At 38.1% G+C, this 27,611-nt stretch overlaps 1 protein-coding gene and 1 pseudogene across 1 annotated transcript; one reads left to right on the top strand and one right to left on the bottom strand.

Annotated features, from left to right (window-relative positions):
• Window positions 1–4,683: 4,683 nt before the first annotated feature.
• LOC149167432 (cytochrome P450 94B3 pseudogene) lies at window positions 4,684–5,697 on the top strand (annotated as a pseudogene).
• A 4,666-nt stretch (window positions 5,698–10,363) lies between these two features.
• Window positions 10,364–11,671, bottom strand: LOC149167433 (uncharacterized). The gene has a single exon (XM_089432979.1). It carries the CDS (start codon window positions 11,531–11,533, stop codon window positions 10,547–10,549), a length of 987 nt encoding a protein of 328 aa, XP_089289105.1. The 5' UTR covers window positions 11,534–11,671; the 3' UTR covers window positions 10,364–10,546.
• Window positions 11,672–27,611: the final 15,940 nt, after the last annotated feature.

The raw sequence follows: 27,611 nt of genomic DNA on the forward strand, positions 1-27,611 counted from the left end.
GAAAAGAAAGAGAGTGTTAATGAAAATTGTCAAGTCATTTATGATAATGCTTTTGAATTTGAAACTATAGAGTAATCTCACTCATCATTGAATTCTCATGGTCTCAATATTCAATGTCAATATATTTCTCAAGATGAGAGATCTTCTTTTAGTCATATTGTTCCAACAAATTCTCATCTTTAATCCCCAAAATGTCATAGTGAATGTAATTTTCAAGAAGAGAAGCCCATTTCAATTTTTTACTCTGGCATTCTTCAAGTTCTCATTCTTGGTCATAGTCATGAACCCCTTTCTCAGTCACAAGTAGATGTCAGTAATAGTTTTGATTGCATTATTTTGCGATACTTGTGAGGAGGAAAATTTTGCAAATAAATCTTAGTTGTCTTGTAACAATGGTGTAAATGATGATGTAAATTTATTTTACATTATTTTTTTATTATGGTTTGTTTCAGATTTCCATTTTTCTTTTATATTTCAATCTTTGGATATCGTATGTTGGTATTGTGAGTAGTCAAGCGTTGATTCCCCACTGAATGCGTTAGTAGAAACACATCATAATGAATTTCAGGGCCTGGATCATGAGCATATTGAACTTCAAGTCTTTCAATTTCATTTGATGTTCATATCATACCAACTAATTATTTATTCTCAAATAAGACTTCCACAAACATCGACACTTGAGAATTCAACATTTCATTTTTACCAGTGGTCTTATTTGTCTACAAATATTTTGAAAATTTCATTAGGTTTCCACTCTCATTTTTAACGATCCATTTGAAAAATGTTTAGAAAATTCAGTCACACAGAAGATTTCTAATACTCCATTTATTGTACTCACAACTAACTTGTCTCTATAAGGAGAAATTCATGACATTATTGGGCAAAGATTTGTTCCAACCATGATTTCATTTCAATAGTTACATAATGATTTTCATGATAGGATTGAAATATGGTTGGAAAATTCATTTCTAGCAAGATTTCTTGTGGATGATAAATTTATTTTGCTTGACTTATTAGAAATCCATGTACATAATTGGTTAAAATTTTCTTTTAAAAATTTAATAATAATTAAATTTCTATTAATAATTTCAAAACCACCACAATTTTGAATCTTGTGTTACTTCAGAGATTCATCCTCAAAGGATTTCAATTGGATCACCAATGAAAACACCTAGGAATGAACTCCCACGTTGACGTAGCATGATGCATTAATGGGAGGCTTCGAAAGATATAAACATATATAACAAAATGGGTAGAACTAGCAATTGTCCCAAAAGGTACAAAGAGAGGCCGATAGGATTATTAAAAGGAAGAAACCTCTATAGATAGGCAAGTATATATAAAGCTCACTAGTGACGAAGGCAATAACCACGATGACCATCCCGTACCAGTAAATTTGATATTAAAAGAACAAAACCAAAACCAAACCATTCATATTTAAATAAACAGTAAATTACAGCGTTTTACATGGTAATTGAGAAGCGGCGAAATTTGTGATTTGCAAATATTAAAACAAATCACTTACATTGCTGGTTGACACTACAATTAAAACATTAACTAATTGTAAGACGCTTTTCCTAAACATTATTGTTATTATTTTTAATAAAATTCATTTAATAAAAATAATTTATTTAATTATAGAAATTAATATTATTAAAATTTTGAAACTCATTTTAAATTCATATATTCTTGTATAACCAACTTGTATATAAAATATTTTTTTAATAAGTAATTGATTTTAAAATTAATATATTTATTACTGACTTAGCTTTATATAAACCCACGATAGAAATTTCGCCTTGTCTATAGATGAACCAAAAAATAGTCTTGTGCAAATGGATATCTTTGTGTAGAAGGATGAATTTGGACCTTAGATTGTATTCTTTGAAGTTCAAACCCTTGCAAGGCTCAGAAAGGGTCCATAGAAGTCTATTAAAAGAGAGCGAAATAAGGGATTTCTACATCTGGGTGGAAACAATATCCCTCTACATTTGGTTTTTTCTACTAAAATATGGTATCTATTGAACAGTTGTATTTGTAATTTACAAGAAGTTTCATGGAGTTGTTTATGGTTATTTTAATTTTGACTTAAAAATACACGCATATATTTCCTTCCATTTTCTTATGCAAAAAGGCAAATACAACATGTTGGAAAGAAATTATGTGCTCGAAAGAAAATTGTATTCTAGGAGCTTCAATTTCATTTCTTGGAAGTTGGAAACATATTTTGAAAATTTAAATCCAGGAGCTTGATCCTTTTGTAATTTTAGAATTGTTTTGAAATAAAAATCTGGAAACTAAAAGTACCAACAGCAGCATCAACAGAAATAAACAACAGTAATGATTTTACCAGCAATGGTGCATAATCTGGATTCCTAAGGTGATCGATATCTCAGATGATAAAATGAGAACAGAAAGCAGTGCAAAAATGGGGATTAAAAAAAATGTCACTCAATGGTTTCAAAAACATCCAAAAAATGTTGTTGGAGTCTAGAAGTTGAGGCTCCTAAGTCTGCTGCAGACTCAACAAATACTCTCAAGAACTCCCATATGAGAGCAGTCAGACCTGAGTCAGGTCTGACCCGAGTTTCAGCAAAAGAATTGAAAGTTGGGAAAAAAGCGCAAGGGGGAAAAGAATCCTATTTTACTGTTCAGAAAATATTACTTCCAAGTCACATATTCATTCGGGAAACTCAATTTCGAATCCATGAAGTCATTAAGAAACATAAAACAAAACAAACTGGAAGTTACCAGTCTGCGGACTCCAGGTTGTTTTAGCCATCCCCGTGTCAAAGCTCATACCCCAATGAATCAGATAACTTTTGCACACACCCAATCTAACTGACCTCAGCCACTTGTGGGAATCATATTACCACTATTGCTTTCAAGGAAAACGTTCTTGAAACAGTACTAACAGATATCGTATATCTTTTTTAGTATAATCTGTAGAATTTTGAAACTTTTCCAACATTTCCTGTGAACTCTCATCAGGGAAAATAGATATGACAGATATTCATATAGAGATAACTTAGATCAACATCATGACATACAATTAGTCTCTTAAATTAAGAAAAAATATCATCCTGTACAAAGGTAACTATTCCATATACTAATATTGGCTCTGACTTTTAAGTTTGCAAAAGCATTAGTTGTAGAACGAAAACCCACACATGGAAATGCACTTCACAATCGACTAACTTAAACAAAACAAAAGTAACATTTGTCATTCTCTATTGTTGTTCTGCACAAAAGTGGTTTTGAGGGGAATATCAAAGGAAGAAGGCTAAACACTATGTTTTTATCCTTTTCCAGTTTGCCATCAGCCAAATCGAGCCAGTCAATCTTTGTCAAAATTGCAAGTTTGAATCAATAAAATTGTTCGTTTTAATGCAGAAATGGATTTGGCACCCTTTAACACTTCTACTGCAAGCAGATTGTAAAAATTAACATCTGATATGTGCAATTCCATCAAAACCAAAACGATTCTTGCTGGATTTTGGGATAAAAATATTGGTTTCCCTTCTTGCTACTTTAAGCAGCCGGAAAAGGACCATTTCATAGCACATTTAGACTACAGCATAGTAAAGTCAAAAGATTTCACTAAAGACAGAAATTTAGAAATGGTGCATAATCTGGATTCCTAAGGTGATCGATATCTCAGATGATAAAATGAGAAATATATTTTACTTTTCAGTCCATGAATATATGTTAATTTTCTTCCAATATCTCCTAAAATGGCAAATGAAATGCTACCAAAGTGGAGTTGGCTTTTATGCCCCAAGCAAAGCCACTCCAACTCTAAACAAAGGGCAACAGGTACTACTGTTTCTCAAGCCATGAAGTGTCAGACATTCTGAATGGATTGACAGAGTATCATGTTATTGGAAGTGGACATGCTGGCAAAGTCTACAAGGTGGCACTGGAAAATGGTAATATTGTTGGTGTGAAAAGGATCTGGAATAACGAGAACCCACAATCTGTCCAAGAAAAGAGATTTCAAGCAGAGATAAAGCTTCTAGGAAAGATTAGGCATACCAACGTTGTAAAGCTGCTTTGCTGCATCTCTGGTTCGGATTCTAAGTTGTCAGGCAAGAAATTGATTGTGGTGGACAGGTAAAAAAGAATAAACAGAGGGTTTTTATTTCCTTTTTGAGGCTAGATCTTCAAGGTAGAGATGTTCAGTGCTGGGATTCTCATGTCCATTTATACTTACTGCTCCTCTGTTCTAAAGAGATGATCAACTATTTGGTGAGTGATACTTCGGGCATCTGTAACTTTGTAATGTCTATCAAACTGCTTGAGGCGAACTTGGGACCTCTCTATGGCAGATCTCTGCACTATTGATGTGGACTAAGAGGAGAATATATGCAGGAAAACCCATCGTTTGCTTGATTGGCTGTAACTGTCAAAATTTGATATGATGGGTATCTACAATTTGTACAGTAAATAATGTTCTCAACGTGCATGCATGCAGGCCTAATCTGGAAAATGTCAGAGATCTATTACGTTCCAGCCATGTAAATAAATAGAAAGGATCTTTTATAGATTGAAGGATCAGTTCTCTGGTTTGAGTTTGACATGTTTTGGCCTTTGTGTCTGTGAAATGCATCTGGTGCTTGTACGTTCAGTGGGGGATGAAAGGATATGTGTAGCATTGTAAATAGGTAGATCATATAGCAAATTATGTACAGAATGATCAGTTTTCTTGCTGAATTTAATACCAGACAAGCTTTTGCCATGGCAATCGACCAGTTTTTGCTTGCCTTTCTTCTCTTCTCATTTGGCTTCCTACTCTTTTTCATTACAAGAAATGGAAGCAATCGGCCATACCAAGGTCCTGTAATATATCTTGTAATTGGTATTCTGTGGGAATTTTTCAAGAACAGGGACAGGGTTCTGGAATGGACAATGGATATTCTTTCCAGAATCCCTTCCCACACATGTATGGTCCAGCGCCCAGGAGGTGTCCCAGGCTTTATCACTGTGAATCCCTCTAATGTGGAGCATATTCTGAGAGCCAATTTTCAGAATTACCCCACGGGAGAACGCTTCAGTTTCTTTCTCCACGATTTCCTGGGCAAGGGGATCTTCAACACTGATGGGGAGCTGTGGAAAATGCAGAGGAAGGCTGCGAGCTACAAATTCAATACTAAGTCGCTCCAGAACTTCGTGGTGGAGGCTGTTCAGTGGGAAATCAAGAACCGGCTAATGGTGGTGCTCAAGAGCGCATGCGAAGGGGGAGAGATCATAGACTTGCAGGACATTCTGATGAGGTTTGCATTTGACAATATCTGCAAGGTGGCGTTCGGTGTCGATCCCCGTTGCCTCCACCCTTCTCTGCCCAGGTCCCAATTTGCAGAGGCTTTTAACGATGCTCTTGATATTAGCGCTGGTAGGGTTTTTTCCATTTTCCCCTTTCTGTGGAGAATCAAGCGAAAGCTTGACACCGGTTCTGAGAGGCGGTTAAGAGAAGCCATAAATGTAGTGAATGAATTTTCCATGGACATTATTCGTTCCAGGAGAAGTGAGATCTCTGAAGGGCATCTGACGGAAGACTTGCTTTCAAGATTCATGGCGGCAGCTTTGTCTGATTGGGAGCTATTTGAGACAGAATGCGATCAGAAAGGTTCGCAGAAGATGGCAATGGCGGGCGAAAAATCGGAATTATTCATCGGAGATATGATGGTTAGTTTATGAACGCTTCCGAAGAAAACGTCACGAATTTCTGAAACGCCAACTAAAAATTAAGTAGCCGCAGAACCGTGTTCATGAATATCCATGAACACACGACGAGTATGCCTGCGATATTTCAAAACTCTGCGGTTATGCCGGCGATATTTCAGAACTCTGCGGTTATGCTCGCGATATTCCCGACGCCACGTGTCAGCTTGAGAAACAAAGGGACGACGAAAGTCTTTAAGTTCACAAAAGTAAACTTCCATCTAGGTTGTTGTGAGCTCTTCATCATTCAATTAAGCATTAAACCTATGCTCCAGCTTCACTTGTAACCTATGCCACTTTAATTTCTTCCACATAATCCATTAAACATTTGGTCTTCTTTACCTTCTTGTTACATTAGTACATTCAGGTGCACTTTTATCTCAACAACTTCTCAGTGAACTTCCTTTTGAATCATCCTTCTTCTTATGTCATTTACTTTGGCATCTTATTTTCATCTACTATGACTTCTCCTTGAACCCATGTCATGACTATCAATAGTTTCTTTGTGAACTTTACCTTGTCCACTTGTACACTGCAATAACAAGTTACTCCTTAACTTGTTTCAATACCTAACCAAGCTATCTCTAAGCTCGTCCTTTTGGTATAGTTGGTTCTCTCTTTTAGGACCTCTTGAGCTTCTCTAAAGAATATGAGTTTTATCCAAAAGGAAACATAAGAAACACTTACACATATCTTGAAATATCTTCTTAATCGTTACTTACAAGGTGACAAGGTAGTGTTTATGCAAGAAGCTAAATCAGAGATTCAGTTACTCGGCGGTGCAACTTATGGAAGTAATTGTTAAAAAATGGAAGAAAAAGAATTTATTCATTAAACATAGCAAATCTAAGGTGAGGAGCTTCACCTGGAGACTGAGGTGCAACTTATGGAAGTAATTGTTAAAAAATGGAAGAAAAAGAATTTATTCATTAAACATAGCAAATCTCAGGTGAGGAGCTTCACTTGGAGACTGCCTCTAGCGGAACGATCTACGATCTTCTCACTAAAAATCAAGAATATATAGTTTACAATCAAATAAGGAAGTTAGAACAGCCACCTGGAATGTAGGAACAAATTCCTAATCCAAGTCTCACATGAAACTAATGAACAAACTCTCTCCAAGAATACATTTGTCCATTAATTTTAACACTGCCTTTTAATGGAGAAAGGGTTCCATAGCACTCTTAACATCTCCCTAAATAACTCAAATTTAATTCTTACAAGAGGCTTAGTAAAAATGTCTACAACATCATCACAAGTATTACAATATTCAATATGGATTTCCTTTTACTGAACCTTCTCACTAACAAGGTGAAACTATGTATCAATATGCTTGGTGTTTTTATGAAACACTGGATTATTTGCATGTTTGATTGAGCTCTGGTTGTCACACCTGATAACTGTTGCATCCTTTTGTTCTTCTTTAACATCCTGGAAAAGTCTGTTCAATGAAACTGCCGCACATGTTGCTCCTCACATTGTTTGATACTCTGCTTCAGCTGAAGATAAGGATACATTGTTCTTCTTGTTGCTGCTCAATTCAATAACCCCGAACCCAATGTTGAATGCATAACTTGTTATGGATTGTTGGTCATCTATATTTCCGACCCAACCTGAGTCTGAGAATCCTGTCAATCTAACATCAAACGAATTAGTATATTTAATACCAAAGTCTAAGGTTCCTTGAAGATACCTTAAGACGCCTTTCGCTGCAACCCAATGATTCTCAAGGGGCTTTGACATGAATTGGCTCAATAAACTGACTGCAAAAGCCAAATCGGGCCTACTGGTAGTCAAGTAAATTAGACTCTCAACCAGTTTTCTATACAGTGTTGCATCGACCTCTTAGAACCATAATTATTTTGAAGTCTAGTATTTTGTTGTAAAGGCACCGATGCATTTGTGCACTGATCCTTTCTGAACATTATAGAAAAGTTCAACCAAAGTCGCTCCAACATAATGTATAAATCTGTTCCTAGAGATGCTGTGATGCATCTTACTTAGCAAATTTATTTACATATAACTAAGCATAACTTTTCTTAATTTGCAGTAAGGAATATTATTAGACTAAGGGACAGATGGGGAATAAGATTTTCTTAGGTGTCTTCCAGATTTGAGGAATGAACTTAAAACGAGTGTGGCTGTAAGGTGGCATTGGTGCTCTGTGGTCAATGGACAAGGCTACAAATTTCAAGTTTAATCAATGTAATCCTTGCTGTCCTAAAGTCCAGAAAATGTATTAAAGGAGTTTGCTCCTGTTGTTAAGCTCAAAGAGTATGAGTCTAGATGTACCAAGAAATGATCACATGTGCATACGACCAAGCAAGGAGAAAGATAGATATATTCCCATGAACCCTTTCAGTAATAAAGACTCTCATCCTTGCAGAGCTGAGTTTTTGGGAGATGTTTTCATGTGACAGCACTGATTTTATTTATATATACTTGATTATATCCAATCAAGCTAATAAAAGGATATCCTTTATTTATCCATTCCTAGGTTAGATCTGGGGAATAAACTCCAATAATATTATTTTATTGATGGAAGGTTTGAACCAAGAACGCTATAAAAGCAAGTCTACTCCATTTGTAATGGTTGTTGAAAGGTTGAGTATTTGAGGTTTTGGTGCATTTTGTATTGTATCTGTCTTAGTTGTTGAATGGTTTGGTAATGTACCTTGGAGAATAAGGATGCTATCTACTGCAAACAATGAAATGTAGATATAATAGGCATAAACAGTAGATAGCATCCTTATTCTCCAAGGTACATTACCAAACCATTCAACAACTAAGACAGATACAATACAAAATGCACCAAAACCTCAAATACTCAACCTTTCAACAACCATTACAAATGGAGTAGACTTGCTTTTATAGAGTTCTTGGTTCAAACCTTCCATCAATAAAATAATATTATTGGAGTTTATTCCCTAGATCTAACCTAGGAATGGATAAATAAAGGATATCCTTTTATTAGCTTGATTGGATATAATCAAGTATACATAAAATAAAATCAGTGTTGTCACATGAAAACATCTCCCAAAAACTCAGCTCAACAAGGATGAGACATCCTCCATGTGATATGTATAACATATGTTCAAGGAGGATAGAGCAATGAAGATAATGTTCTCCATCATATGTAAACTTGTTAAAGCAAATATAACCATGTTGGAACCATATGACAGTGAGGAAAATGATAGACAGGCCATCAATACACGAAACATTCACACAACTGTAGCATACTATCAAATATGTCAAAGGGATTGCCTGTAAGGCAATCTATACATCCTTGACATGCAGATCAAATCCCAGCACTGATGTAACTTTGGTGCATAAATCCATCAATCAGTATGAAAGGCACGCACATAAACTTTGCAATTATTCATATATCTCTAGATGTCATAGCATCAACCACTATTGGAAAATCTGTGTACATATGTTGATATGTTGACTTGTAGAATTGCCTTTTTAACCCTTTCTTGTAATCTTTCCTTTCTCAGCAAAACAATTTGGAGTAACGGAATTTATAAACCCTAAAGAGTACGAAAAACCTATTCAGCAGGTACGTTGAGCTGCCCAAAATGATCATCAAACTCTCTCCCAGATCAGAGTATTGGTTGCTTTTGACTAGTGTGGTACTTTAGTACTTAGGTGGGGGAGATTTTAAGTTTTCGCATGGAGTGCACTCATTCACCATCCATTCAAAGCAGTGTAGACTCTTAATTTCCAAACACTTATAAAAAATGTTTACAGGTAATTGCGGAAAAAACTGATGGAGGGGTGGACTGCAGCATCGAATGCACAGGGAGTATTAGATAAAGATAATAAAATTCATGTACCCAGTTCAGAAGTATTGTTGCGATTCTAAACTTACATCGTATAACATGAAAGACAAGATTGCTTCAAAACATAGAGCTCAATTTCAATTATACGAGACCTGATGATAATGAGCATAAGCAAGCTTTTATGAATCGTAACAAGAAGAGCAAGCAACAAATTTTTTGATGTCCTTGTTCTTATGCCTCCAATGCGAAGTAACAAGAAAAATACTTCACGAGTTCGAAATTTTGTGTCCATTAAAAAGATCACTTGCTCTTTAACACTCATTGGAGGACAAGCTATACAAGGTTAACAGGTCTGGATCTTTATACATCTTACAGAGACACAAATGTAATATATATATACACTCGACTTGGTCCAAAGTCTTCTGCACAATATGCTCTGGTCCAAAGTCTTCTGCACAATATGCTCCTGAGTCCGGTGAGACCGTTGAAGAAAAACTCTTCGGACCTCACCTGTGCTTATGTCTAATCTAATTTACAAGTTTGGCTCTGCTTAAGACTAGTCCTAGTTACTGTCACCTTTTGAGGTAACTGCATTCATCATCAATACCCATAATTTTTACATCCAATTTAGACTCCCCAAAAATAAAAAAGGTAAGCATAGACTCCCAAAAGGAAGCAAAAATTGTAATCATATACAGATTGTATATCTCCCAATCAGCTCTTGTGAGCAATCAGGAAGAAAATACTTTAAAGGGTAGATTGAACAGCATTAACAGGCAATCTCTCTTCATATAGGCTCTCTCTATGATTTTGTTCTGCTAACACCTTCCCCGGAGCATGAAAGGGAGGGAGAGGCAATCTATTAGGGCTCTCTCAATTATAAGCCAGTTATTGCTACTTCTAGTGCTAGTGCAGAGTCCAGAGTATGGACCTCCCAAGCCACAGTAAGAACATGAGTATATGTCTGAACCCTGCTCTTATAATCAAAACCAGTATTTCTGCACAAACTCATCATTTTGCTGGATTGGGCTGTTTGAATGAAATTAGCTGCTCTCATGGAAGGATAAGGATCTTGAAAAGGCAGCAGGATTTGCTTGCAGAGCTTGCGAAGCCTTTCTTGAATCTTTAGCGCCCTGTGTCTTGGGTTGGAAGGCCTTAAAAATCCCCCCACTAGTGATGGCAGACTCCGGCTTGTCCCCTAGGCCTAATGTTGTCCAAATTGAGCTCTTTGGAGAAGCAGTGGTGGCAGCGGCGGCGGCCCAGGGTCCAGAAGCCCATGGTGCAGGCCCCCATCCGGCAGGAGGAGGAGGAGGAGGCGGAGGAAAGTAGGATCCAGGAACCATGGGCCAAGACAAACCGGGCCAACCAGGGGCAAGAGCAGCAGCAGCGGCATTCCATGCTGGGTTTGGAAAATTCCATCCATATGACCAGGCACCTCCAAAAAACGCAGCCCCAGCAGCCCCATTCGCCCAATTGGCTGACGGATCCATCTGTGGCCGAGGGGCTGCTTGATTGATATGAGCAGTCGCCTCTTTTCCAAACCCAGAAGAAGACTCCACTGTCGATTTCTCAATGCTCGGATCGCTATCCCCTCCACGTTGTATTTTATTCCGAGCTTCAGACCCAAAATTGAGCACAGTCCCGGTGGAGGCACCGGACTCCAATACATCCACAGGAACGACTTGAATCCTCGAACCCGCGACCTTGAGCGGCTGCACACAGGACGCAGGCAGCGCGGCACAGGGGATCATAACCTGGTCGACGCCAGAGTCCTGGTCATCGGTTCGAACCCCAAGGCCACACTCGGAAGCCGCCGAGATTACCTGACGGTAATGCGAGGATACCGTGGACGCCGCTACGGAATGCTTGTTCTTGTAATTGGTATTTTGTGGGAATTTTTCAAGAACAGGGACAGGGTTCTGGAATGGACAATGGATATTCTTTCCAGAATCCCTTCCCACACATGTATGGTCCAACGCCCAGGAGGCGTCCCAGGCTTTATCACTGCGAATCCCTCTAATGTGGAGCATATTCTGAGAGCCAATTTTCAGAATTACCCCACGGGAGAACGCTTCAGTTTCTTTCTCCACGATTTCCTGGGCAAGGGGATCTTCAACACTGATGGGGAGCTGTGGAAAATGCAGAGGAAGGCTGCGAGCTACGAATTCAATACTAAGTCGCTCCGGAACTTCGTGGTGGAGGCTGTTCAGTGGGAAATCAAGAACCAGCTAATGGTGGTGCTCAAGAGCGCATGCGAAGGGGGAGAGATCATAGACTTGCAGGACGTTCTGATGAGGTTTGCATTCGACAATATCTGCAAGGTGGCGTTCGGTGTCGATCCCGGTTGCCTCCACCCTTCTCTACCCAGGTCCCAATTTGCAGAGGCTTTTAACGATGCTCTTGATATTAGCACTGGCAGGGTTTTTTCCATTTTCCCCTTTCTGTGGAGAATCAAGCGAAAGCTTGACATCGGTTCTGAGAGGCGGTTAAGAGAAGCCATAAATGTAGTGAATGAATTTTCCATGGACATTATTCGTTCCAGGAGAAGTGAGATCTCTGAAGGGCATCTGACGGAAGACTTGCTTTCAAGATTCATGGCAGCAGCTCTGTCTGATTCGGAGCTATTTGAGACAGAATGCGATCAGAAAGGTTCGCAGAAGATGGCAATGGCGGGCGAAAAATCGGAGTTATTCATCGGAGATATGATGGTTAGTTTATGAACGCAGAACCGTGTTCATGAATATCCATGAACACACGACGAGTATGCCCGCGATATTTCAGAACTCTGCGGTTATGCCGGTGATATTTCAGAACTCTGCGGTTATGCTCGCGATATTCCCGACGCCACGTGTCAGCGTGAGAAACAAAGGGACGACGAAAGTCCCTTTCAAAGGAAGGCCTATCGGCCTAATGAAAATATAGTGGATAGGGAGGGCCCACTCTCCACTCTTGGGCTCCTCCCCATCCACTTCACGTCCCTCCACTTAAACCATGACAATTAAACCCTTAAAACAAATCCCCCTGCGCCCGCGCCCGCGCCCCCGCCCCCACCCAATAATTTTTTATAATATTTTATTATCTTTGCCTTTTAATTTTGTTTTATTTGTTTTCTAACTTTTTATTATATATTTTTGTTTTATCTGTAACATTTTATTTTATATTTATTTAAACATAAAAATTAATAAAAGTTCCCCAGCACACTGTGTTATTTCTAGAACTCGGTCAGTTTTAACACCTAGACTTTAGAAGGAAATATTTTGAGATTTACTCAATGAGATGAGACAAATGAGGGCTCGTTGGAAAGCTATTTCCATGGAGAACAATATGGAAGCCAAGCAAATATGTGGATTTACTATCCCCAAAAATTCAGCAGAAGGCCTAGTTATGAATTTGCATCTAAAATTAATTTCCTGGATTTGTTTTGGAAGAATTTCTTTGGCCAGGAAGATTTGTTGTCACTAACTTATTCCAAGATTGTTCAAATATTGATCTTTTCTCCGCAGGAAAGTAAGGGAAAGCACAACTTTGGTTTTACTAATTTATCAAGTTTGATATGAATTCATTAATTTTTTCACAGTTTTAGAAATCTGAGTTTTCTCTTCATTTTTTATTGGTTTTAATTTTTATTTTGGATAATTTTTGTAGATAGCTTGTTGGAGAGGCTGAGGCTTGTGAATCTTAGAGCAATAGAATTTCACGAGCAAAGAGGAAAGAGGGATTTTCTCAGCTGAAAATCATAGATCTAAACTACTCTTCAACAACTCTCCTTTGGAGAATTTAATTAGTAAATTATAAATAAGTGGTGAAGAAGGAGAAGGGGTTCTTTTTTGTTGCAAGTAGGGAGACTCTTTGCACTTCTGTGAGGATGAATTTTGTTGTATCATTAAGGAGAATACTCATATTTGAGATTTGGGGGCTTTATTTTTTAGATCAAATATTTTTTGTAGAGGTAGAACATGCATTATTGTAGCTTCATTTTCTATTAGCAGAGTTGAAGGTCTTGGGACGATTCTTGGATATATTCATAGTAAAATACAGCACGAGATACATAGGTTATTGTTTGTATTCAAATACTATTATTTGTCAGTATAAATTTAATTTTTGAAGGAATACTTGGACCAAGGATTCCAAGTTTTGCAATACTATCGAATTTGTGAATTTTTGTTTATTGGATAAGCTATATGATCTTATAGTTGTAACATATACATGTTATTTATTCTCAATTTTCTCTTATATTTGAACAAATTTCTGAGTAACTATGATTGAGGTGGATATTTGTGGCCACCCTCTTATTCCACCTAGACCTCTCAGAGATCAGCTATTATCGTCCGAGCTAGTTTATTTCCATTTTTCTTATAAGCATCTTTCAAATATTTGATATTAATGAAATGAAGATTTATTTCTGATGCATCTCTATGTGTATATTTATATATGTATTCTATTGCATTCCTGCATAACCCTAAATCAAACTATTTATGGAGAAATTTATCATCATAAAGCAATTTAAGTGTTACTAAAATTGTGTGAACTATTTCCAGGTTTTAGTGACACGTCCTACATTAATATTTCACAAATATTTTTCATACCCTTCGTACGAAGTTGAGTATCAAGGATTCTGAGCGGCATTTGATACTCAAGTATCGCAGGACGAGATGGAGTTCCTGTACATCTCCTCGCTTAGCGCCGCCTATTGATACGATGTCAAGATCGGGCAGAAATTTAAACTAAAGAAGTGACGCCTCGGATTTATGAATTCAAAGCAAGGGAAAGGCACCCGCAAACCACAGAACAAAGGACAAAGCTAAGGAGGGTTGGCCCAGTACAACCCGTCGAAGTCACAAGAAAAGAACAACACCATGAAGGCAAATAAGAACATAGGGAAATGGTGTGAGTTCCATAAGAGCCCCACTCACAAAACAAGTGAGTGTCGAGCCAAGTAGTCACTAGGGGCTGAGCTGAAGGCTTCTGAATCAGATGCATCTTCCCACACTAAGTCAAAACCTTACAAGGGGAATGACAAAGGGAATAGATTATTTATGCAGAGCCTAGTGCCACTATTTCCACCACCAAGATCCAGAAGATTGACCTGAAGATCTAGAGGAGGGGCAACGACTCTTCCACTCACAGATGTGGTGTAACACCCTCCTCCCACATCTACTCAGGCAACTGGCCAGCCGGGGTAAACATGCGACAAGAGGCCACTATGATAAGATTCAATCTCCTTGGTGACTTTAAGGAAATGGAATCGACGGAACATCACACACAATCATCCAACATCATCCACAAAACCTTCAGGAGGCAAGTCAGCCACTCAGACAACTTGCCCCTGGGTCCTATTGATGTTTGAGAAACTTAGGGCAGTTTAACGCTCCCCAAACACTGTCAAGGCGAGTTATAACACTCCCTAGACATTGCCCAGGCAAGTTATAATGCTACCCAAACACTGCCCAAGTGAGTTAGTCTCTAAACTAACGCTCTATTTTCTAGCATTTTAGGAATTGAGCCACCTTTTTTGGCCCAAAGCCTGGGACACTGCCCAAAATGGAATGATCACTTAAAATTGGTAAGAATACAAGGAAACAAGGATGAAAAAACAATAAATTGAGCAAGACCATAACCAAAACCCTACTAGCTATGACGGGCGTTTCATCAAACATATCGTCGACATGTAATCTACAGGGGTAAATAACAGAATTAAGTGTAGGGATCTCATACTTATTTGAGAATCGCTATGAACCATTATTCCCTTATGCCATTTAATGCATTATCCTCCATTAATTCATAGACACATTATCCATTCACATACAAGTAAAAACATGCTGAGAGCCATACATAGTTGATGTCATAAACTGTGCATATAACTAGCATAATAGGAACATAAATATAATAAACATATCAATCATCAAATCCATAGATACATCAGTACCTTTACACATAAAAATCAAGGGAAAGGATTTCTCATTAATGAATGCAATGAATCAATCGGATATGGGACTACCATGTTCCACCCGACCGTAGAATGACTGAGCCAAATCACTCTTCAGTCATTCACCCCCGTGCCATATTCCAAGCATGAATGTGGGATCTCATAGAACACATCAATCAAAATTCATCCAGGGATTCTAGAGGCAATCCACCTCAGCCCATCAAATAGTGATTCCACCTCACGGTCAGACATCACCAAAAGCCATCATCGGTTTGGTCTCCATCCAAGCCTTCCAGGGCTTCCAAAGCATTTTTCCAACCAAGGCTTCCAGAACTAGTAACTCAACCCACAACTTATACAAGGCTTCCAGAGCGTTTGTCCAACCAAGGCTTCCAGGACTAGTAATTCAACCCACAAAGGGCTTCCAGAGTGTTTTTCAACCAGGGCTTCTAGGACTAATAAATTAATCCAAGCTATTACAGATTTTCAAGAGCATTTGTTCAACCAGGGCTTCCGAGACTAATAACTCAACCCAAGGTAAGGAAACATGAGAACCAACCAAAAAAAAATAATGAAAGTAAACCCACAATCACCATGGCTATCCAAGAAATGGAAAGGTTAGGCAATCCACTGTTGATCCAGGCAATCCTCCATGCCATGACAAATCACAACCAAGAACCCACATGCATATGCCATGCATGCCAAAAATAGTGAAGAAATCATACATGCAACTCAATGCCTGCAAACAAATCTGATGTAGTTGTTGATGCAAATGCCTTCTTGCACTTTCTTACTCTTCCTTTTCCTTCTTGCTCCAAGAATCCAAGTATACCACACCCTGCAAGAGTGCTCCAAGAAAAATCTAAGTATCCAAGAGTATGAGAGAGAGAGGATAATGAGAGAGCTCCAAAACTGAACTGACAAAAGGTTACACTGACCAAGCTTACCCACTGATCCTCAAAATCCTTTTTATTAATGAGGCCTCTATTTTCTTCCTTTTCCATTATTTTCATTCAATTTCCTCCTCACATGCAACCTGTGACCTTTCACCTTACTTTTCTCCTAATTTCCTTTATTTTTATAAATAAAATGCCAATTAATGCCTCATTCCTTTCCAGATCCTAGGCCATTGTCATTGCCAATTTTCTTAGCCATAAGAAAACAAATGAACACTCACACTAGGATGTCTTGCCCAACATTCAGCTTGGAATATGTATCAATCATCCATGGTGTTTATATACTTTTACATGGAATTTTCACCAGGGATGTTACACAACCCTCCCCTTTGGGGGAACATCGTCCTCGGTGTTTAATGACACCTATAACCAACATGACTGCTACAAACAAAACATACTTCCCATGGAGATTTATAACACAACTCGTTGCAGAATTTACAATGAAATACCTACTCAAAATCAAAGCATCATGACAACATGACAACATACCGCATGTTGGAGCTTTATAGCATAGCTCATTATGGTATTTACAATAGCCACATATACACATACACATTTTCTCAACCAGCAAATAAAAGGATATGGTATCTGCATCTGCAACAAGGGAATCCAGAGGCTCGCACCTCCACCCTCAAAGTAATACCAGGATTCACCTCCTTCCCAGGAAGTCTAGAATCCACTTCAAAGTCAAATCTGCATCCAATGTCCAACAATATAATCCCGTGCCACTTTTCCTCTCAGAGAACAATTACCGTCTCATTGTTCCAGGGTGCACTCCCAATGTGCATCTTATTCCATTTGGCAATGCTAATGACCAAAACAAATCCATCCATGAGCTTCCATTCTCTACTACATAGTCCCTCGGGAATCCGGTCACCCCTTCCATGCAGTCACTCACCTTCCAAGTTTCGTTGGTGCCCCCATCCCGGGAAGTCCATCCCTTGGCAAGGCTTCCTCGCATCGAGAGATACAAAAACCAAGGCATATACCTGCTTCAACACATCATATCGGTCATAACATGCTCATGGCAATCAATGGACACTATTGGGTACTAGTGTCCCATAATGGCCTTGCTCCTGAAGTGCTTTACCAATATACTGCTACATTTTTTAATTCCTTTCATTGTTGCTGCTAATTCTTGTAGTTGATTTCAATCACCCAACCGACATTTCCATGTTTCCTGCACCAAGCATGTACCTTCCATTAGATTTAAAATAAATTGAAATAACTTCAAATAATACCTCATTGATAGCTTGTCAATAAGGTACACTTACAATCCTATTTACTTCCTATCACAACAAGTCAAACTAGCATCTTTGACCAAATCCTCATGTATAAATATATCACATCAGGTTATTTCAAAACATAACCATCATAAATCAAAATTGTAAATCACATGTAACCATCATAAACCAAAATCATAAATCACGTATAATCATCATATACCATAATCATAAATCGTATGCATAATAAAACTAAATAAAGATACTTATCCTTTAATCAATCTTTAGCTTCCACCTTTGTCCTTATTCCATAATCACCTCAGATCAGCTACCACACCCAAAAAACACAGAGTGCCTTCTCCTCAACCATGTGCACATATGCATCGTGTACATCCCACGGGTAAAACCACACATGGCATACCACACCATGCAATACATACATCTACACCTAACATACAACACAAACACTTACACCCAGTGTACACCACAACACAATACATACTCCTACGTCCGGTGTTCAACGCAACACAACACATATACATACAAAATGTACATCACAAGGCATACATCAACACACAATGTGCGACATCAAAAAATGCATACACATACATCTGATATACAACACAACGGATACATATATACTCGATGTACAACGCCACAAAATACATGTACCCACATAGAGCACAACCCAATGAATACACATGTCATGAAACCACAACTACACAATACACATACATAGTACCGCATGCCCACAACACAACATGTATGACATGCACTCAATCCAACATGTACACCAGTACCATATTTACAACACATACACAGTACCACTTGTGCAATGCAACCACTTGCACAATGTGTGCACAACATCACATGTACATGACACCACATGCACAACGAGTATACCATGCCACATGTACAATGCACCACCTATACAATGTGTACACAATACCACATGTACACAGTACCACACGCACAACATGTACGCGACACCACATGTACACAGTGCCACATGCATGACATGTACACAGCACCACCTGCACACAACGCCACTTGTACAACATGTACACAACACCACATGCACACAACACCACTTTTACAATCATGCACACAACACCATATGTACATAGAACCACATGTACAACATGCACACAACCCACCTATACATAGCACTGCATATCCAACATGTACATAGCATCATATGTACACAACAATGTATATCCATCATGCACACAGTAAAATATGTACACAACACCGCATATACATCATGCACATAGCACCATATGCATGCAATGCTGCATATCCATCATGCACAACATACAATATGTACATAATATCACATATCCAACATGTACATGGCACCATCTATACCCAGGACTGAATATGCGACATTCATACAACACTATCTATACTAACACCATGTACATAACATTGCATAAACAACATGTACACACACTAGATATACACCACACCGCATGCACACAACATCACAGGTGCAACATGTACAACATATACCACATATGCATAAAAATAACACCACACATCCAAAACCAAAATGTCCTTACCAAGAAACCTTACTTCTAGTGTCTTATCCATGCTTATCCTAGCATGTCACAGACCACACTGCTTTCATTTCGTTGATGTATCCCTTGGTATAACTTGTCCATAACATAGACATAGGCATAATACAAGTATACAATATCAATTCATATCCACATGATACTAACCTCGTATATTTGTCAAGATACTCTTCCCACTTGATTTCTCATGAACCAAGAACATATTCATGTCGTTCTCCTACATAAGCAATCATTCCTCCACAAGAATGATCCCTGTAAACCCTGTCAGATAGCAACATAGATACATGGATACATACATACATATATAAATGTTAGCATAAAACAATCATGATCCTATCAGACAAAAATATACATGCATACATGTATATATATATATATATATATATATATATATATATATATATATATATATATATATATATATATATATATATATATATATATATATATATATATATATATATATATAAACATCAACATAATCATGATCATAAAATAATTACCACATATCAAGGTCAAGGTTAAGAGAACTTCCTTTATTCATGCACAACATGCACGATATTGAGAACAATAATTCCCAACATAGCCAAGGATCTGACACCTCAAATCCATTTACTCTACATTTTTGGTTACCTTTCTTATGTCTGTACTGCCACCGTCCATTTGTTGGGTGTGGAGCCTGATTACCTTCTTTATTAAGAGGTGTCGTCGCATTGGACCCCAATTCATATTGTGGTGGCAATGCCGCTCATCTATGTGCGCCACCAAGGGAGTCCAGGGGGGGGGCGATGGTAGAAATCTGGGTCGTTCATTAGGCAGAAATCTGACGGTAGAAATTATGTTTAATTTAGGGTTTTTTTCCCTAGAAGGAAACCCCTCGCTATATATATGAGGGAATTGTATTGCGTCTAGGTAGATGTGTATTCTGAGCGAGGAAGAGAGAGGGAATTGATAGAGAAGAGGGAATTACAATGGATATGATGTAGGTTGTATCTCTTCATTTTGGTGGATAATATAAAAGGAAGGACTGGCTGTTTCTCCGTGGACGTAGCCCAAATTGGGTGAACCACATATATTTGTGTCTCTCTTGTTTGATTTGTTTTCTATGTTTATATTTATGCAATATATTTTATGTGTTCCATTGCTCTGTAATATATAATTTTCTAACACCATTTACCACAATGGACCCAACCAATCCAACCGACAATCATAGTCTTACCTTCTGCTGCACTGACTCATGCATTAAGCTTCATTAGTGTCTTACATTACCTGTTTGGTACCACACAACTCTCCCCGAGCTCCATTAACTTTCCTCTTTTCAAAACAATTCCCCAGACTCAAAACAATAAAAGGGAAGAACGAAAACAACAACAAGAAGACCATGAAAACAAAAAGAAATATGACACTATGAACAAAGTGGCAAGGCCTTGCACCATACATAAACAAAACTGCAAGTCAAGCTCAGCAAATCATAAAATACCAAAAGCACAAGACTAACAATAAACACCATGACTCAATCCCCATGGTTCCCAATGCATCCAATGGAAAGCTCAACGTGAGCCTTCTTCACGATTCATGGCAATCTCTCTTGCCATGTAACTCCCTGCATTATACTGTCATAAACACATAACTGTTAGTGCATAAATAAACACAACAATACACCAGGTACCTCATCTTTTTGTGCTAAGCATGTTGCTTGCAACTGAACACATCCACGCCATCTCTCAAGGGACTCCAATCCTTTGACAGATCCTCCTGTAACTAAAGACTAGCTAATATACATGTCAAGTACATGTTTATGAATATAGCATGTATCCATGTAATGTCAGACTAAATTAAGATTAAGAAGACTTCCTGTAGCCAAAGCACTCATTCGTTTGGAATTAGGGTTTCCAAACATAGCCAAAGGAATTCTTTCCCAATTCCCTTCTTTGACATTTTCCTTGCTGCAATCGAGGCTTACTATGCGATGTCACATCACCCAACTGTTAGTTATGTAATCATATCAACTATTACCTTGTCACGATAATACCAAGCGTGTTTCCTGCAACTTCTCACACATGTCAACCACATGTTCCAAATATCAAGACAATCATATTTATCATTTTGAAATCAACATTTAGCAAGACTAACAATCATGTCATAATCCATAGTCAACTCATAGTCATTGGACATAATGCTACAACTATCAACTACATTCAAGTACATATCAACTGTCTCAACACATATATTTTAGTACAATATTCGTAAAACAAGATCATTTGAACACATACTCATATTATGAAATTCATCAAACATTCATACCATGTTAAATAAATCAACTAGATGACATAATCAATAGTCAAGCACCAAATATATGACATAAGCATGGAAAATTTTAGGGGCTAATATTCGTAGGTGGGCTAATTTTCTGTGCTTTTTCCAAAAAAACAATTCGCCAATTTCCATTTTGTTGAAAATTGATTCGCCCAAATTGTAAGTATAAAAGTATTTTACCCTTAAAATCACAAAAATTATATATATATATATATAGATATATATATATATATATAGATATATATATATATATATATATATATATATATATATATATATATATATATATATATATATATATATATATATATATATATATATATATATATATATATTATATATATATATATATATATATATATATATATATATATATATATATATATATATATATATATATATATATATATAAAATAATTAGAAACATAAATATTTTTACAAAAATATCATCAAATTTTTTACAATTTACATATTGGGGACTAGTAAGATTCGCCAAGGTTTCTACACCTTAAGATAAACTTCCATCCTTAAAATTTTCCCTGGACATAAGAAACTAATATCTTAGCGTACCTCAGGGGAGGCAATTTTGTCTGCATTGTGCAATATAGTTAGCATGATATAACTTTACAACACATCAGATCAAACACTCATAAGATCATGATATCCATCACAGTGTCTAACTAACATGTTCACATCATAAACTCATAAACAATTTTCATTCATAGATAACAATCTTATATGCAAGATCAATCTAGATTAATACAACACCATATCACAAATATGTCAGCTCATACCTGAATATTGCAACCATAACCATCTTCATAGGTAAAACTAGGTTAACACAATATATATAACATCAAGATATTCAATGCAATGAACATAACCATCACGCATATGACCAATCCAACTTACAACATCAAGATCTCAATGCCACAACCCTAATCATCAAGTTAATAGCATATAAAAAAAATAAGCTATATATCACGCTCATCAACGACATATAACATAATCATCAATTTATCTAACATAAACAACAAAAGCAATGCATACAACCACATGTTACTATCATTCATGACTATCCGACACATGTGCATATGACTATACTAATTAAATATCATATATCATGTATGTAATCATAACATCAATAGACATGTACATAAACCTAATGTATATAACAATCTTTAACTTACATACCTACATGCCCACATACAATACCTGTATGGCGATCTTCTCTTACCCCAAAGTCTAATGTTGCAACCTCACTTTGATAGTCTGCATATCTTGCTCTATCTCAAACAACACATTAGCATCATAGCAACCAATAGCACCATGATGACCTAAATTTCATACCATGACTTCACAAGGCATGTTTGGCCTACTATTCATGCATAACTATGACCAAGACCATACATGCATAACAACTGCATATAGACAGAGTATGAAACCATACACTCATCATTCTAGCTAGAGTCCAGTCATTAATGCATGACCATATCAACTACACAAATCATGACCTCATGCTTGACAACAACAACCACATCACGTGCACTTAGTAACATGTGAGCACTGACGTGCATAACAAATTCATATACAACACTGTACTCATGACGACGCATCCCAACAACAACATCATCAACCTTCACATGGTGACATCACTACAACCAAGATCAACACAAGGAAAATGCAACAAGCACATGGACTAAAAACATAAAAAACATATATGAAACCGACATGAATGCATGACCAACACACTGCCCATCCAGTCTGAGGGGTGAACTATGCTCTGATACACTCTGTAACAACCTCCTCCCACATCTACCCAGGCAACTGGCTAGCCGGGGTAAACATGCGATGAGAGGCCACTATGATAAGATTCAACCTCCTTGGTGACTTTAAGGAAATGGAATTGACGGAACATCACACACAATCATCCAACATCATGCACAGAACCTTTAGGAGACAAGTCAACCACTTAGACATCATGTCCCTGGGTCCTATTGTTGTTTGAGAAACTTAGGGAAAAGTAACGCTCCCCAAACACTGCCAAGGCGAGTTATAACGCTCCCCAGACACTACCTAGGTGAGTTATAACACTCCCCAGAAACTGTCCAGGTGAGTTAGTCTCTAAACTAACACTCTGTTTGCTAGCATTCCAGGAATTGAGCCACCTTTTTCGGCCCAGAGCCCGGGACACTGCCTAGAATGGAATGATCACTTAAAATTGGTAAGAATACAAGGAAACAAGGATGAAAAAGAAATAAACTGAACAATACCATAACCAAAACCCTACTAGCCATGACAGGTGTTTCGTCAAACATATCATCAACATGTAATCTACCGGTGTAAATAACATAATTAAGTGTAGGGATTTCATAGTTATCTGAGAATCGCTATGAACCATTGTTCCCTCATGCCATTTAATGCATTATCCTCCATTAAGTCATAGACACACTATCCATTCATATACAAGTAAAAACATGTTGAGATCCATACATAGTTTTTGTCATAAAATGTGCATATAACCAGCATACTAGGAACATAAATATAATAAACATATCAACCATAAAATCCATAGATACATCAGTACCTTTACACAGTGATTCCACCTCACGGGTGGACATCACCAAAAACCATCATCATATTAGTCTCCATCCAAGCCTTCCAGGGCTTCTAGAGTGTGTGTCCAACCAAGGCTTCCAAAACTAGTAACTCAACCCAGAACTTATACAGGGCTTCCATAGCATTTTTCCAACCAAGGTTTCCAGGACTAGTAACTCAACCCACCAAGGGCTTCCAGAGAATTTGTCTAGCCAGGGCTTCCAAGACTAGTAACTCAACCCAAGATGTTATAGAGCTTCCAAAGTGTTTGTTCAACCAGGGCTTCCAGGACTAGTAACTCAACCCAAGCTAAGGAAACATGAGAACCAAACAAAACAAAACAATGAAAGTAAACCCACAATCACCATGGCTATCCAGGAAATGGCAAGGCTAGGCAATCCATTGTCAATCTAGGAAATCATCCATGCCAATGACATATCACAACCAAGAACCCACATGCATATGCCATGCATGCCAAAAACAGTGAAGAAACCATATGTGCAACTCGGTACCTACAAGAAAATCTGATGTAGTTGTTGATGTCGATGCCTTCTTGCTCTTTCTTTCTCTTCCTTTTCCTTATTTCTCCAATAATTCAAGTATGTCACACCCTCCAAGAGTGCTCCAAGAAAACTCTAAGTATCCAAGAGTATGAGAGAGAGAGAATAGTGAGAGAGATCGAGAACTGAATTGAAAAAATGTTACAATGACCAAGCTTGCCCACTGATCGTCAGAAGCATTGTTATTAATGAGGCCTCTATTTTATTCATTTTCCATTATTTTCCTTCAATTTCCTCCTCACATGCAACCTATTATCTCTCACCTTCCTTTTCTCCTAATTTCCTTTATTTTCATAAATAAATTCCAATAAATTCCTCATGCCTTTCCAAATCCTTAGTCATTACCTTTGCCAATTTCCTTAGCCATAAAAAACAAAATGAACACCCACACTAGGATGTCTTTCCCAACATTTAGCTTGGAATATGTGTCCCATAATCCGTGGTATTTATATATCTTTACATGGAATTTTCACCAGGGCTATTACATGTGGGTGAAGGGTTTTCCATTGTAGTTCATTGTCGATAGCATAAGCCAAAATAACCTCATCTTAGTAGAGGTCATGAAGAGGTTGGTCCTACCAACCACACGTCATCCACAGTCATACACCATCGAGTGGCTTCACCAAGGACAATATCTTTGTGTCAGCCAGTTGTGCCACCTTCCATACGGCATCAAGCCCTTCACAGATGAGGTATTGTGTGATGTTTCTCCTCTTGAATTTTATGATGTATCATTACGCCAACCATACTTATGGAATCGTCATGTTGTGTATGAGTCTAGGCCTCACATTGTTATTATTTCTTTGGGAAATAAATTATACAGGATATCGAAGGTAGCACCACCTTCCGACATCTCTTTGATCTCTGCGAAGTAATGCAGTAAGATCATTTCCCAGACTGGGAAATTTGTCTTCCTTATGATTTTAACTCAGGGCAAGAAGAATATTGTGGCCACATCCACAACCTCAAGTTAGGGCTCTTCTGCCTGACAACAGCAGATGGACAAGGTCATGGAGGAGTACAGGGACATCTTCACCTCACCCACAGGGGTACCCCTACACTGTCAGGTCAAGCGCTCCTTCGATCTAACCTCAGCCACGTCACTACCCAATTGACCGATCTACCGACACTTTTTTATGGAGAACAATGAAATTAAGAGGCAGATTCAAGAGTTGTTGCAGAAAGAGCACATCAGGCCAAGTTCATCACCCTGTGGAAGCTTGATCATGTTGGTAACAAGAAAGATGGCACTTGAAGGCTTCACTATCCAAAATAGGTATCCAATCCCATGGATTGGTGACCTTCTGGACCAGCTCAAGGTGGGGACAAATATTTCAACAAAATTGATTTGAAGTCCAATTGTCACTAGGTGCCAATCGAACCCTCTCATGTGTGGAATATTGAATTCAAATCCAAGGAGGGACTTTTCGAATGGTTGGTCATGCCTTTCAGGTTAATGAATTCCCCCACAACATTCATGAGGCTGATGGATGACATCTTGCAGCCCTTCACTAAATCATTCATGGTAGTGTATTTGGACAACATCCTGATCTTCAGCCACAGTTGGGAAGAGCACCTACACCATATTCAGAAGGTCCTCCAAACCCTGCGACAAAACAAGTTGTGTGCCAATTTGGAGAAATGCACTTTTGGTATGAGCCAGGTTCAATATCTGGGGTACATCATTGATGAGCGGGGTATGCATGTGGACCCAACCAAGATATAATTTATTTGAGATTGACTAGCCCTAACCACTCTAACAGAGCTACGCAAATTTCTTGGTCTTCCCAATTTCTACCACGGGTTTGTGTTGGGTTCCTCTCATATCACTTGGCCTTTGATTCAAGTCACCAAGGATGGAGTGAAAGAAAAGTTCTTTTGGCTAGAATCCCAACATAAGGTGTTTTTCTAGTTGAAGAATTGCCTCTTATTTGCACCATTTCTCACATTACCAGACCTGCAGCAACCATTTGAGATTGAGACAGATGCCTTCGACAATGCTATCAGGGTAGTTCTTACTTAGCAGGGGAATTCAATGGCATATCATAGTGAGACACTCCAAACACAGTCTGAAAGTATCCCACCTATGACAAAGAGATGTATTCCATTATGCAGGCCTGCAGACAGTGGAAGAATTACATTCTGGGGAAGAAAACAGTCATCCACACAGACCGCCAACCCATATAGTTCGTACAAACACAAGGAAAGTTGCAGAACGGTCGCCATCATAAATTTTCCACATATCTACAATAGTTTCATTTGAACATTAAGTACAAGAAAGGCAACAATAATAATGTTGCAAACTATCTCAACCGGCCATTGGTTATGGCGTTGACCACTGCGTTCGACTCGTGTGGAAATGATACTTTGGGGTGGCCAAATCTTTACAAGAGGGATCCTGAATTTAGCAACACATACTAGATGCTCCTGGAAGGCAAGAAAGTTCGATATTTCCACCTCTAAGGCACACTATTATGCCACCTGGGGCACCTCTATGTTCCTTTGAGCGAGCATGCCAAGATGACTTGGGAGGCACACTACAGTTAGGTCGCTGGACATTTCGAAGTAGAGAAAATAGTGGTAGTTTTTCATAAGTATTTTTATTGGTCATGCCTTCGACGGGATGTTGGGAAGTAAATTAGATCATGCACTACCTGTGGCATTGTGAAACCGACAATCAAGAAGCAAGTCATATACACTCCTATGCCTACTCCCAGGCAGCCTTGGGAATCCATCTCCATGGATTACATATTGGGCCTTCCTTCTACTAAGCATGGAAATGACTACGTTTTCGTGGTTGTCGACAGATTCTCTAAGATGACAATTCTGGTAGCCTACAAGAAGAGTTTTACAACAAAATCCAATGTTAAGATATTCTTTGAACAATTGTGGGTACGCTTTAGGATCCCACATTCCATTATCTCAGATTAGGACAACAAGTTCCTAAATACA

This window comes from Pinus tabuliformis, chromosome 5_1 (assembly GCF_031772625.1).
Source record: "Pinus tabuliformis cultivar Carrire ecotype Pingquan chromosome 5_1, CPIR1, whole genome shotgun sequence".
NCBI classification, from domain to species: domain Eukaryota; kingdom Viridiplantae; phylum Streptophyta; class Pinopsida; order Pinales; family Pinaceae; genus Pinus; species Pinus tabuliformis.

What these genes read in the sequence shown, in the direction of transcription:
- LOC149167433 (XM_089432979.1), bottom strand. Translation starts at nt 11,533, where the DNA reads ATGCTCCACATTAGAGGGATTCGCAGTGATAAAGCCTGGGACGCCTCC.